A 15,428-nucleotide genomic window follows, 5' to 3' on the forward strand; every position below is an offset into this window, starting at 1 on the left:
TGCATCTGTAGAAGTTTGTGAGTGCTTTTGGTGACAAGCCGAATTTCTTCAGCCTCCTGAGGTTGAAGAGGCGCTGCTGCGCCTTCTTCACGATGCTGTCTGTGTGAGTGGACCAATTCAGTTTGTCTGTGATGTGTATGCCGAGGAACTTAAAACTTGCTACCCTCTCCACTACTGTTCCATCGATGTGGATGGGGGGGTGTTCCCTCTGCTGTTTCCTGAAGTCCACAATCATCTCCTTAGTTTTGTTGACGTTGAGTGTGAGGTTATTTTCCTGACACCACACTCCGAGGGCCCTCACCTCCTCCCTGTAGGCCGTCTCGTCGTTGTTGGTAATCAAGCCTACACACAATACCCCATAATGACAAAGCAAAACAGGTTTTTAGAAATGCTTGCACATTTATTAAAAATAAAAAATCAGAAATATCACATCCCCATAAGTATTCAGACCCTTAGTACTTTGTTGTAGCACCTTTGGCAGCGATTACAATCTTCTTGAGAATGACACCAAAAGCTTGGCACACCTGTATTTGAGGAGTTTCTCCTATTCTTCTCTGCAGATCCTCTCAAGCTCTGTCCGGTTGGATGGGGAGCGTTGCTGCACAGCTATTTTCAGGTCTCTCCAGAGATGTTTGATGGGTTTCAAGTCCGGGCTCTGTCTGTGCCACTCAAGGACATTCAGAGACTTGTCCTGAAGCAACTCCTGCGCTGTCTTGGCTGTGTGCTTAGGGTCGTTGACCTGTTGGAAGGTGAACCTTTGCCCAGTCTGAGGTCCTGAGTGCTCTGGAGCAGGTTTTCATCAAGGATCTCTCTGTACTTTGCTCCGTTCATCTTCCCCTCAATCCTGACTAGTCTTCCAGTCCCTGCCACTGAAAAACATCCCCACAGCATGATGCTGCCACCGCCACCATGCTTCACCGTAGGAATGGTGCCGGGTTTCCTCCAGATGTGAGGCTTGGCATTCAGGTCAAAGAGTTCAATCTTGGTTTCATCAGACCAGAGAATATTGTTTCTATTGGTCTGAGAGTCCTTTAGGTGGCTTTTGGCAAACTCCAAGCGGGCTGTCATGTGCCTTTTATTGAGGAGTGGCTTCCATCTGGCCACTCTATCATAAAGGTCTGATTGGTGGAGTGCTGCAGAGGTTGTTTTCCTTCTGGAAGGTTCTCCCATCTCCACAGAGGAACTCTGTCAGAGTGACCATTGGGTTCTTGGTCACCTCCCTGACCAAGGCCCTTCCCCCCCCGATAGCTCAGTTTGGGCAGGCGGGTGGCCAGCTCTAGGAAGAGTCTTGTGTGTTACAAACTTCTTCCATTTAAGAATGATGGAGGCCACTGTGTTCATGGAGATCTTCAGCATACATGTTTTGTTATCCTTCCCCAGATATGTGCTTCGACCCAATCCTGTCTCGGAGCTCTACGGATAATTCCTTTGACCTCATGGCTTGGTTTTTGCTCTGACATGCTCGGTCACCTGTGGGATCTTATATAGACAGGTGTGTGCCTTTGCAAATCATGTCTTATCAATTGAATTTACCACAGGTGGACTCCAATGAAGTTGTAGAAACATCTGAAGCATGATCAATGGAAACAGGATGCACCTGAGCTCAATTTCGAGTTCCATAGCAAAGGGTCTGAATTACGTGTGTAAATAAGCTATTTCTGTTTTTTTATGATTAATACTTTAGCAAACATTTCTATAAATCTGTTTTCGCTTTCTCATTATATGGTATTGTGTGCAGATTGATGAGCCAAAACATTTATTTAATCGATTTTAGAATAAGGCTTTAACGTAACAAAATGTGGAACAAGTCAAGGCGTCTGAATACTTTCCGAATGCATTGTATATTACTGTACTCGCCCTTCTCCTTTACTGGGTGGCGCTGTGTTTTTTCTGTATGTATTATTCATGACAAAGTCAGCCATGGGTTATTCTCATTATTTTCATAACATATCAGAAAAGGGACAAGCCTCCCTGATGGTTTACATTGATTGTCATCCTGTATCCATCCCACTCCTGGACTACACTGTCTGAGTGGGTCTTACTGGACTGCCATAGGCTACTTGCACTCAACCGGAACATCGTTGAAAATTCATAGTGGCTCTTCTCACCCCAATGCTTTGTGTGTGTGTGTGTGTGTGTGTGTGTGTGTGTGTGTGTGTGTGTGTGTGTGTGTGTGTGTGTGTGTGTGTGTGTGTGTGTGTGTGTGTGTGTGTGTGTGTGTGTGTGTGTGTGTGTGTGCGCGCGTGTGCATGCACACTGTGAGAGTCTAATGTAAGCTGATAGGGTTTCTCTGCATTTCCATCATGGGAAATTAGAGCCCCATTAGGGGTAAATACTCCGTCTCAAACAATTTGCAGCTGATTAAGATGCAATTGGGCCCAGTTTTTCTCTCTTCTTACTGCACCTCTCTCCCTCGCTCTATTTCTGTATCTCTCCCTTCCTTTCCTTCACCTTTATCTCTGAAGGTAGAGAACATGTTCAATCAACTTGTTGATATTCATCTCTCTACTCCTGTAATTGTGTCGCAGTTCAAACTGTGGTTGTGTAGTTTCATGTACAAAGTTATGAATCCCTGTAGTGAGCCACAATCCCAATAGACAGATTCTCCAAGATTCCGTGCCATTTTCATTTGATTCTTTCAGCATAGGCAAACAGGCCAGAGTAAACACTGTGAGATAATATCTCTCTGAGGACAGAACAGATGATAATGGAATTTAGGAGAGAAAACAGACAGATAGTTGTGTGAAAAGAAACCAGGAGAGAAAAAGAGGTGACCTTCAAAAGAGCACAGGTCCAAAGGTTGAGTTCTATAGCTAGCTGGTCTCATGCTGTTTCATTAACAGTTCTAGAGTAAGGGAATTTAATACATGTACATGTGAATGTTTTTGATCATAAACACATTTTCAAACGTTTTAGGGTTTTTTGAAACCACATTTCAACAAACCAAAGTCTGGTGGTAAAACACAATGTGGTCCAGTCTTCTGTCATTCACTACAGTTATCCAGCTGCTGTAAGAGATGATGCGGGTGTTGAACAGAGAGGGACTTGGAGGGTCAGTCGGCATAATACCTGTATGACTAAGGCATACACACCCAGATAGACGTCCTTTAGGCCTACAAAATCACCTTGGGCAGGTCGACGGAGAAGCTATATCAATAATGGGTGTGATTCCCGGGACCACCTGTACATAAAATGTATGCACGCATGACTGTGAGTCGCTAGGAATAAAAGCATCTGCTAAATGGCATATATATATATACAGTATTCACATATAGTGTATTATTAAGAGTTGGTGTCCTTTAGAAATGGTCTGATCATTCCCATCTGCCCAGTGTTGTGTTTACGCTTAGGTGGTTGGGTCTATCAGCATGTTGACCAGGCTGTGCATGTTGAGAAACATGTCAGAGTCAGTCTTCGTGGTGCAGGGGCAGACAGAGGCAAGCCTCTCCAGCCTCAGTCAGACCAACTGGGATGCATACTCTGACAGAAGGTTTCTTCTCAGTTTCCTGACCCGTGGCTAATGAGATTAGTTCTTACTCAACATATCAGCGTCCCCACTTATAGCCGTGGAAACACTTGTATCTTATGCGATTGTATGTTGACACTAAAACAATCACCTCTAACCTTACACAGTATAGTATGTTTTTTACTAATACAAAGCTGCTCATTTTTGTCTATTCAAAATGACCCCATTTCAAAGGAAACAAGCACTCATTAAGATCAGGTGTGGCCAATTAGTGGGCTCGGGGCCAACACACCTGAACACACTTAACAAACAGATAGAGTTTTCTTGTGGTTTTTATGGAAGGTTTTCTTAAAGTTCTCTGATCAATTTGAGACATGACTTGAAATAGAACCACGATGAAACCTGTAGAAAAGGTTATGCTGAAATACTGCAATTAAAACAGAAGACCATTGTCAGAACTATTTGATAACATTCCCAATGTCAAACCAGTTGGAGAACATTCCTAGAACATTACCAACATTGAAATGAAATATAACCATATTTGAACTTATAGGAAAACTTCCTGTTAAAGTCATGAAACACACTGTACCAAGAAAGTCACTTTTTTTTGTGCAGTTCTATAAATGTGCTGAGAATGCTCCAAAGTCAATCAACTATCCTGCACCATTCCCAGAAAGTTTTGGGAAGGTTGTATGCAAAATAACCATAGGACAACCCCGCTCTCACCAAGCTCTAAAACACATATTGTTCTCAGAATGTTATGTGCAGCATTGCAGTGTCTGACTATATATCCTTGTTTGAACTGTCCTATATCCAATCAAAGGAGTTAATGACATAGTATTGATTGATAAGTCTCACCTAGGGGTTCTGAGTTAAAACTAATTACCTGTCTTTTGCAATGACATTGTTCACATAAATCTGTAATCTCTCTTTACAACCTGCTCATGTCTCCAATCTCTCTTCCTGGCTGAGGTTTCACACGTCTGATAATTGCCTGTCAATTCAATTCAATTCAATTCAAGGGGCTTTATTGGCATGGGAAACATATGTTAACATTGCCAAAGCAAGTGAAGTAGATAAAATACAAAAGTGAAATAAACTGCAATAAATTGCCTGTCTCTCTGTCTGTCTATTTGCCTCTGTCTTTGGGAAATGTAATCACTCACAGGATCTGGCAAGGATCTTTCCATCCCTTGTACAGACCTCTCAGTCTATCATAAGGACACATCATAACAAGCTACTGTCATTATAGTGCACTCAATTACATTTAAATGAGATTTCAATTACAGTTTAGGTACACGTATTGCATTTACTCATTGTTACAGGCTAGGGTTAATGGTTAGGGTTCAGCCGGGGTGTGGACATGAAGATAGGGTTAGGTTTAGGATTAGAATTAGGGTTGAGACTCGGGTTAGAGTGGAACCAGGATGAGATATGAAGCTAGGGTTATTGTTACGTTTAAATCTCAGCGTAAATGTATAAATAGTCCCATTGAGTAGAGTTATTAAGTTGACCTAACTCAAAATAATAACTACAGTCTAAATACAGTTTTTGTTTATTGCTTGAGCCACTAATATCTCCAATAGCTTTCTACTGGTTGATTTTGGTGCATTTGATTACTTCTGTCAGTAACCAGAAGTCCATTGGCAAATTTTCTTCATGATAACACCCCCAGCTGGTCTAAACATGACATGGCATGTGGACAAGTCACTTGGCACTTATACACTGAGTATACAAAACATTAAGAACACCTGCTCTTTACATGACATAGACTGAGCAGGTGAATGCAGATGAAAAGTATGATCCCTTATAGATGTCACTTGTTAAATCCACTTAAATCGGTGTAGATTAAGGGGAGGAGACAGGTTAAAGAATTTAGACTATTGAGACATGGATTGTGTATGTCTGCCATTCAGAGGGTGAATGGGCAAGACGATTTAAGTGCCTTTGAACGGGGTATGGTAGTAAGTGCCAGGCTCACCGGGGTGTGTCAAGAACTGCAACACTGCTGTGTATTTCAAGCTCAACAGTGTCCCGTGTGTATCAAGAACGGTCCACCACCCAAAGGACATCCAGCCAACTTGACACAACTGTGGGAAGCATTGGAGTCAACATGGGCCAGCATCCCTGTGGAACGCTTTTGACACCTTGTAGAGTCCATGCCCCGACAAATTGAGGCAGTTCTGAGGGGCAAAAGGTGCAACTCATTATTAAGAAGGTGTTCTTGTTTTGTACGCTCAGTGTATATCACTCACTCAGTTCATCCTCCTCTACTGTAAGATTAAGTATAAAGTATAAAAGATACACATTAAAGTGTCAGCTTCTTGGCTTTCCGATTGTGTCGTTATACATACAAGCTGCTGCTCACAATTACAATTACATTTGAGGTACAAGTATTGCATTAACAAGTATTGCATTTATTCTACTGTACAGTAGAGATGTTGAAAGAGCTTGGAATTTGGTTGACCTCCTCCCACTCCATAGAATGTTATGCCACTGGGGATTGCAGAAATCAGTTTCTCCTAATTGAATGCAATTTAACTAGGAATAGTTTGATTTTCAAATAAATCTGGTGTTATATACAGTACAGTTTGGATCAATGCCAGCCACCTTATGAGACGGCACATCTCAACGTAATGAAGTGTCATTAAAAGAAACAGAACGACATGCATCGATTAATACCGAAGTAGCTTGACTTTTCACTTCACATTTCAAATCCAACGTCATACCTCGGTTAGTGGGTTCTCCTCTCCATTCAACCTTCATTTCCCAACTTTCCAATCAATCTTTATATGTTGACTCCAATTAAATAAAATGGTTAAAGGTGATTAATTAAAATGACCTTTTTAAGAGATAGGTAAAATGGAGGCAGACACAATCAAATGGTTCCAAGTCTGGAGTAGAGAGGGACAATATGCTAAATGACTGGGGCTTTGGACGTAAATTATTACGTTTGATAGACCAAATAATGTGAAGAAGTGCTACGTCAATAGCCTTATCGAGCAATACCTCATGAGATATACTACTAAAATAATCTTTAGAGCTAGGTTTTGTGCATGCAGAGAGGCATCCATCTACCAGTGCAGTTAAAAGACTAGATCAAATAAGCCCAAGTGAACCATTATGATTACATTATGCCATTACTCAAATTTAGGATAATATGCCAACTATGCAAGTTTGTTACATTATAAAATGTCTTACATCATTCTAAATGATAGACCATATACAAGGAATTCTATGATTACAAGAGTCCCGTGTGATTGAAGTGGATTGGATCCTAAAACAATTCAAAACAACAGAGGGTGCATTTCAGTAGTGTACTGTAACTAAGTACCTGTCCTTATGATCTGCCTGTTAATCCCCTGTATCATCTAGATTACAGCCACAGCTGTCTAGGGGGCCCTAGCTGACTCCTGCCCTCTGCTCTCCGCACCCAGGGTTTAAGGAGATTTGGTGGCCCTTTAACCCATGGACTCAGTTCTTGGAGAAGAGGGTCACCTAACCTAGACATACTTTCTGCCACAAAGAGATCAGGTTAAAGAGTGGTAGCGAGGTCAAAACAAAGCTATGGCCATGCTGCTTCATTCATGCTAGATGACCTAGGGCTTGGAGGATGTGATCTTTATTATGTATGTAAAGACAGGTATTAAGAAAAGCCACATAGGATGTCTGTCAACAGAGTAATGCTACATTAATGATTTGTATAGGTAAAGGCCCCTACACACTTTTCGGGAAACTACGCAAACACAGCAAAGGAGCATCGTTGTCGACAGTTGAATTCGGAAGTTTACATACACTTCGGTTGGAGTCATTAAAACTCGTTTTTCAACCACTCGACCAAATTCTTGTTAACAAACTATAGTTTTGGCAAGTCGGTAACATCTACTTTGTGCATGACACAAGTCATTTTTCCAACAATTGTTTACAGACAGATTACTTCACTTATAATTCACTGTATCACAATTCCAGTGGGTCAGAAGTTTACATACACCAAGTTGACTGTGCCTTTAAACAGCTTGGAAAATTCCAGAAAATTATGTCATGGCTTTATAAGCATCTGATAGGCTAATTGACATAATTTGAGTCAATTGGAGGTGTATCTGTGGATGTATTTCAAGGCCTACCTTCAAACTCAGTGCCTCTTTGCTTGACATCATGGGAAAATCAAAAGAAATCAGCCAAGACCTCCACAAGTCTGGTTCATCCTTGGGAGCAATTTCCAAATGCGTGAAGGTACCATGTTCATATGTACAAACAATAGAACGCAAGTGGAAACACCATGGGACCAGGCAGCCGTCATACCGCTCAGGAAGGAGACGTGTTCTGTCTCCTAGAGATGAATGTACTTTGGTACAAAAAGTGTAAATCAATCCCAGAACAACAGCAAAGGACCTTGTGAAAATGCTGGAGGAAACAGGTACAGTAAAGCAAGTCCTATATCGACATAACCTGAAAGGCCGCTCAGCAAGGAAGAAGCCACTGCTCCAAAACCGCCATAAAAAAGCCAGACTATGGTTTGCAACTGCACATGGGAACAAAGATCATACTTTTTGGAGAAACGTACTCTGGTCTGATGAAACAAAAATTGAACGGTAAGGCCATATTGACCATCGTTATGTTTGGAGGAAAAAAGGGGGAGGCTTGCAAGTCGAAGAACACCATCCCAACCATGAAGCACGTGGGTGGCAGCATCATGTTATGGGGTGCTTTGCTGCTGGAGGGACTGCTGCACTTCATAAAATAGATGGCATCATGAGGGGAGGAAAATGATGTGGATATATTGAAGCAACAACTCAAGACATCAGTCACGAAGTTAAAGCTTGGTCACAAATGGGCCTTCCAAATGGTGAATGACCACAAGCATACCTCCAAAGTTGTGTCAAATTGGCTTAAGGACAACAAAGTCAAGAGATTGGAGTGGCCATCACAAAACCCTGACCTCAATTCTATAGACAATTTGTGGGCCGAACTGAAAAAGCGTGTACGAGCAAGGAGGCCTACAAACCTGACTCAGTTACACCAGCTCTGTCAGGAGGTATGGGCCAAATTTTACTCAACTTATTGTGGGAAGCTTGTGGAAGGATACCTGGAACGTTTGACCCAGGGTAAACAATTTAACGGCAATGCTACCAAATACTAATTGAGTGTATGTAAACTTCTGACCCACTGGGAATGTGATGAAAGAAATAAAAGCTGAAATAAATCCTTCTCTATACTATTATTCTGACATTTCACATTCTTAAAGTAAAGTAGTATTCCTAACTGACCTAAAACAGGGAATTTTTACTAGGATTATATATCAGGAATTGTGATAAACTATTGTGATAAATAAAATGTTTGGCTAAGTTGTATGTAAAAAATTACTTGTGTCATGCACAAAGTAGATGTCCTAACCGACTTGCCAAAACTATAGTTTGTTTGCAAGAAATTGGTGGAATGGTTGAAAAACAAGTTTTAATGACTCCAACCTAAACTTTCGACTTCAACTGTATGTACTATTGTGTCGCAAAGATTTTGGAATGGACAGTATATGACTGGACCATTACATTGACCCCCCCCTCCGTTTGTTTTGTACACTGCTGCTACTCACTGTTTATTATCTATGCATAACTTCACCCCTACTTACATGTACAACTTACCTCGACTAACCTGTACCCCTGCACACTGACTCAGTACCGGTGCCCCCTGTATATAGCCTCGTTATTGTTATGTTATTGTGTTACTTTTTATCATTTTTTTAAACTTTAGTTTATTTGGTAAATATTTTTCTTAACTCTTCTTGAACTACACTGTTGGTTAAGGGCTTGTAAGTAAGCATTTCATGGTAAGGTCTAGACTTGTATTCGGCGCATGTGACAAATAAAGTTTGATTTGATGATGCTCCATCACTCTGTTTACGTAGGCTGTTTATGTAGGGTGTGTAGGGAGGGCCCTTAAAGAAAGAAACAACATCTATCTTTTGGTATTTGTTTCATTAGTCCATTGTTGATATAGTCCCAAAATGTTTTGCATGTCAGCAGTCAAGTTTTCAAGATATATAAGTTTCAAAACACAGAAATACAGCTGGTATTGATGCATTTTGCATCATATGATGCTGCGTCTTGGCAGCTTTATCTCACTTACGCGGACTAATGTTTCAACCCTGCACATACCCTCTCTGATTGATCTTTTCAGGGAATAAGATAGGATATATCTTCCCAGAAAGACAAAAAACTACGACAATTGCGTAGTTGAGATTACTTGTGTTTTTATTTGGAGCCTAACAAAGTTAATTCTATGCCGATGGCTCTCTGTCTCCTGTAGATTATAAAAGGACTATGATCACTGCTCATCCAATATCCTCTTCCTGCCGGTCACGACGGTGGTGGAGTGGCAAATAACTCCATGTCCATGACTCCAGACACTCAAGCAGCCAAATCCAGTGTTAGTCTGTGTGTGTCTTTGCATTTGTTGCAAAGGGAGAAAGAGAGAGGGTTTATTCAGCATGGGAGAGTCAGAAGCATCCATTTGAGATTTTTTTTAAGTACAGCTTTCGAAGCCTCTCAGAAATAAAATCAGCAGAGTTGAGCTCAGTACAGATGGGTCTAGGGTAGACAGATGGCTATGGCTTCCATTGGCCCAGGTCTGCACATTCTGATCTCAGATAGAGATTGAGACTAAAATTTAAACAATTATGTTGTGGGAGAGATAAAGACAGCCATGGAAAAAATTACTTTGGATTGGATCTTTTACTGCATCTTCTATTAAGTCTGTGATTAGTAAGCCTGCTGAGGCCTCCCTGTTCCTAGTGTGCTGTGAGGTTTGTGGGCCAGGGCAGGTGAGGCCTGTCTGTCCGTCTGTCTAGAAGGCTCCAGCTGGCAGCCTGGGGCTGTGGCTATGCTGGTTATTCCCTGAGACCACGCCACCGTTCTCAAGAAGGGACAGGGACTCCAGAGAGCGAGTGCTCTCCGTGTCTGGGCACATGTGGCGCAGCCCTGGGGGAGGGAAGTCCTCGCTCCCCTCCTGACCTTCCCTGCTGGTTGCCGCCAGGGCCGCTGCAGCCGCACACTCCTCTTTGAACAGGCGGTTGTGCTCCTGCTTGAGCTCCTGGTAGCTCTTAGAGAACATGTGGAAGATGGAGGTGGCTGGGAAGGCCATGATGAGGATGCCACTCAGAATGCTGCTCAGCGCAACCACCTGGCCAGGGATGCTGCGTGGCACCATGTCGCCGTAGCCCACTGTTGTCATGGAGATAATGGCCCACCAATAAGAGGCGGGTATGCTGCTGAAGTCCTGGGCTCCGGTCAGCTCGCTCTCGGCCAGGTGAACCAGCGGGGAGAAGAGGGTGACGGCCACACACAGGAAGAGCAGCAGAAGGCCAAACTCTCTGGTGCTCTTCCTCACCGTCAGGCCCAGGGTCTGCAGTCCCAGAGAGTGACGGGCCAGCCTCATCACATACAGGATCCTCAGGGCCCTCAGGATCCGGAGCACCAGGCCCAGCTTGTCCAGGTAGCTGGTCCCCCCGGCCTTCTCATGGTCCAGGGCCGGATCATCCTCATCCACCGCCAGGGACACATAGTAGGGCAGGATGGCCATGGCATCGATGACGTTGAGGGGCCCTCGGATGAAATCCAGCTTGCTGCGAGCCTGAATGAAGCGCAGGATCCACTCCAGGGAGAACCAGGCCACGCACACCGTCTCCACGATGAACATATGGCGACACTTCTGAGAACACTCACCCTGTGGCACAGATAGACAGAGAGAGAGATTAAGAGATTGGGGAGAGAGAGGGGGGGAGATTTGGACAAACAGAGAGAGGAGTAGGTAGAGAGTGTTGAAGAGGAAGAGAGAGAGAAAGGCACACACAAGGGGAGGGACAGAAATCAGCAGGTTAGATAATCATCTAGGGAGGAATTACATGTGCCTAAATGGAACTTCATTCCTTTTTCATGCACTTTCCTCTCTTCGAGCATTCTGACCTTGAACTTTAGTATGGGGAAACGCATGTGTCAGTCAGCTATTCATTTGGGGTGGAGATCACAGAAATGGGGGTGTGGCAGAGGTGTGTCTACAGATAAGCATAATCTGATCTTGACTTGATTCCCTAATAATTCCACCACCTTTACGTGCAAGGAAACCCTGAAAAAGGTAGAGCAAACCCTGTCGGTTTCAAGTGGAAAAACATCTGCTTTCTTTTCCAGAGAGAAATAACAGCATTCTCCATTCACTGCAATGTATGAATTGATAAGAGCTATTGATAAGCCCTAGTTAAATGAGTAATCCGCTAGAAGAAAGGGATTGCAAATACAATAGCAGTTGTTTTAGATTATTTTTCCTTATGAACGCTGGAGACTATTGCGAAACCAGGAATACAGCAGAAAACTGAAAAGCATATCAACATGACACGTACAGTGCCTTGCGAAAGTATTCGACCCCCTTGAACTTTGCGACCTTTTGCCACATTTCAGGTTTCAAACATAAAGATATAAAACTGTATTTTTTGGTGAAGAATCAACAACAAGTGGGACACAATCATGAAGTGGAACGACATTTATTGGATATTTCAAACTTTTTTAACAAATCAAAAACGGAAAAATTGGGGGTGCAAAATTATTCAGCTCCCTTAAGTTAATACTTTGTAGCACCACCTTTTGCTGCGATTACAGCTGTAAGTCGCTTGGGGTATGTCTCTATTAGTTTTGCACATTGAGAGACTGACATTTTTTCCCATTCCTCCTTGCAAAACAGCTTGAGCTCAGTGAGGTTGGATGGAGAGCATTTGTGAACAGCAGTTTTCAGTTCTTTCCACAGATTCTCGATTGGATTCAGGTCTGGACATTGACTTGGCCATTCTAACACCTGGATATGTTTATTTTTGAACCATTCCATTGTAGATTTTGCTTTATGTTTTGGATCATTGTCTTGTTGGAAGACAAATCTCCGTCCCAGTCTCAGGTCTTTTGCAGACTCCATCAGGTTTTCTTCCAGAATGGTCCTGTATTTTTGGCTCCATCCATCTTCCCATCAATTTTAACCATCTTCCCTGTCCCTGCTGAAGAAAAGCAGGCCCAAACCATGATGCTGCCACCACCATGTTTGACAGTGGGGATGGTGTGTTCAGGGTGATGAGCTGTGTTGCTTTTACGCCAAACATAACTTTTTGCATTGTTGCCAAAAAGTTCACTTTTGGTTTCATCTGACCAGAGCACCTTCTTCCACATGTTTGGTGTGTCTTAAATGACACGTTTTATGTATATTTTTAAGAAATGGCTTTCTTCTTGCCACTCTTCCATAAACGCCAGATTTGTGCAATATACGACTGATTGTTGTCCTATGGACAGAGTCTCCCACCTCAGCTGTAGATCTCTGCAGTTCATCCAGAGTGATCATGGGCCTCTTGGCTGCATCTCTGATCAGTCTTCTCCTTGTATGAGCTGAAAGTTTAGAGGGACGGCCAGGTCTTGGTAGATTTGCAGTGGTCTGATACTCCTTCCATTTCAATATTATCGCTTGCACAGTGCTCCTTGGGATGTTTAAAGCTTTTTGTATCCAAATCCGGCTTTAAACTTCTTCACAACAGTATCTCGGACCTGCCTGGTGTGTTCCTTGTTCTTCATGATGCTCTCTGCGCTTTTAACGGACCTCTGAGACTATCACAGTGCAGGTGCATTTATACGGAGACTTGTTACACACAGGTGGATTGTATTTATCATCATTAGTCATTTAGGTCAACATTGGATCATTCAGAGATCCTCACTGAACTTCTGGAGAGAGTTTGCTGCACTGAAAGTAAAGGGACTGAATAATTTTGCACGCCCAATTTTTCAGTTTTTGATTTGTTAAAAAAGTTTGAAATATCCAATAAATGTCGTTCCACTTCATGATTGTGTACCACTTGTTGTTGATTCTTCACAAAAAAATACAGTTTTATATCTTTATGTTTGAAGCCTGAAATGTGGCAAAAGGTCGCAAAGTTCAGGGGGGCCGAATACTTTCGCAAGGCACTGTATTTCTGCCCCTTTCCCACAGTGAAGTACAAAATGTGGTTTTAATGTGGGCAATGGTGTAAGCCAAATGTAACCTTTGTGCACTCTTGAATGTTCTAATTATATACCCTGACATTCTGTTTCCTACTATTTGTGTCATGCTAAATATTATTAGCCTCTATCAGTAGCAACTGTGAGTAATAAACACACATTTAACTGCCAATTTAGTGTTAGTTCCCATTCAGTTGGTAGCCTACATTTAGTATCATTCCATTCAATGTTTCGTTTAACTTAATTTGCTTCCCTGTAAATTCTGTCACAGTGTGACGTAGAAGTCCGTCACTGGCCGCGGGCAGCATTTGGTTCTTATATATACACATATTCATCACTCCTCCCTGCGCCATTATACCATAAGTTAACAATGTGGGTCGACACACAATTTAACTTCTGTCTTGGTGCATGCATTTCACACTTGTCAATGTTCATATTTGAGAGATACAATAATTATTATACTTATCAATGTTGTGGATGAGCGCATTGTTTGTTTGTTCTGTTCCTCTCTCTCCATCTCTGTAGCTTCTGGGTATGCTGGAAAAGGACCCGAGCTAAGGGAATTGGGTTGGCTTTATAGTGCCTGTCCCAAATGGCTCATTAATGCATATGGGCATATTGAAAGATATTATCAGTAGTGATGTAATGTTGTAAATGTTATGTTGTGATATTGTTTAAAACCGTGTTGCAATGTATATCCTTTAGTATGTTTAGTTCATGGAAAATGTAGGTTTGTATTGTTAATTGATTAATTAATTAGGGTTAATTGTTCTGAGGGGAGGGGCTAGCCCTACAAAAGGAGCCTCTCTCCAGTCTCTAAGGGGGGATTTTTTGGATTGAGCTGTGGATGGGGCAGCATTGTTGTTAAGCTGTCCCATAAGGTAGACGTTGATGGCAGTACTGTTGTTTTCTGTTCCGGAATCACTTGTAAATAAACACCTTTGCACAGAAGAACTTTTGCGGTTCCGCCATCTTTTTATTTTTATAGAGGTTAGGATATCCAGTTTAGCCATCTGGCCTACTCTACGTGACACACAGCCATGTGGTTGTTGCTGAGGATCACTAGTAATAGTGGATAATATTTTAACGCAATAAAAATTGTACATGAAGGCCTACGAAGCAGAAACAAGAACTGCACTTCCCTACCTTCAGGCTATGCTCAAACCCTACACCCTAACCCGAGTACTAAGTACTAAGTACACCTCTGGTCTCTTGGCCCTCCCACCCCACCCCAGTTCCTGCTCAGCCCAGTCCAAGCTCTTGTCTGTTCTGGCACCCCAACGGTGGAACCAGCTTCCCCCTGAAGCTTGGACAGCAGAGTCCCTGGCCATCTTCCGTAAACATCTGAAACCCTAACTCTTTGAAGAGCTACCCTCCCCCACCTTAAAAAAAATAAGCCTTTCGTGAACTAACACTCGTACTTTCCCCTTTACTAGCTCTGACCTTGTTGATTGCTACTTTATTGAGGAAAAATGTACTTACTATGTCTGTGATATGTGGTTGTCCCACCTAGCTAGCTTAAGATGAGTGCACTGTGTAAGTCGCTCTAGATAAGAGCTTTTTCTAAATGGAAAAATTATATTAAATCATTATGGAGCGCAAACCAAACTGTTATTCCAGTTTGAACCTGACGCAGGGTGCAATACTTGGTGGTTGTCATTACACAGTTCCATGATCAGTGCGGGCAATACGGTATATGCAGTGCATTCAGAAAGTATTCAGACCCCTTGACCTTTTCCACAGCATTTTCCACGTTACAGCCTTACTCTAAAATGTTTTTTAAAATCCCTCATCAATCTATACACAATACCCCATAATGACGAAGCAAAAACAGGTTTTTAGAAAATGTTGAAATATAATTTACATAAGTATTCTGATCCTTTACTCAGTACTTTTGGCAGCGATTACAGCCTCGAGTCTTCTTGGGTATGACGCTACAAGATTGG

General features: G+C 42.3%; 1 protein-coding gene across 1 annotated transcript; it reads right to left on the reverse strand.

The window, feature by feature from the left end:
* Window positions 1–9,265: 9,265 nt before the first annotated feature.
* Window positions 9,266–14,033, reverse strand: LOC109867545 (potassium voltage-gated channel subfamily G member 4). The gene is made up of 2 exons (XM_031802166.1): window positions 13,945–14,033; window positions 9,266–11,185 (listed from the first exon to the last, which is right to left on the reverse strand). The coding sequence occupies exon 2, from the start codon at window positions 11,156–11,158 to the stop codon at window positions 10,307–10,309; it is 852 nt and encodes a 283-aa protein (XP_031658026.1). The 5' UTR covers window positions 11,159–11,185; window positions 13,945–14,033; the 3' UTR covers window positions 9,266–10,306.
* Window positions 14,034–15,428: the final 1,395 nt, after the last annotated feature.

Source organism: Oncorhynchus kisutch, linkage group LG22 (assembly GCF_002021735.2).
Source record: "Oncorhynchus kisutch isolate 150728-3 linkage group LG22, Okis_V2, whole genome shotgun sequence".
Lineage (NCBI taxonomy): Eukaryota > Metazoa > Chordata > Actinopteri > Salmoniformes > Salmonidae > Oncorhynchus > Oncorhynchus kisutch.

Excerpts from the sequence above, each read along its gene's own strand:
- LOC109867545 (XM_031802166.1), bottom strand. The coding sequence starts at position 11,158 with ATGTTCATCGTGGAGACGGTGTGCGTGGCCTGGTTCTCCCTGGAGTGG.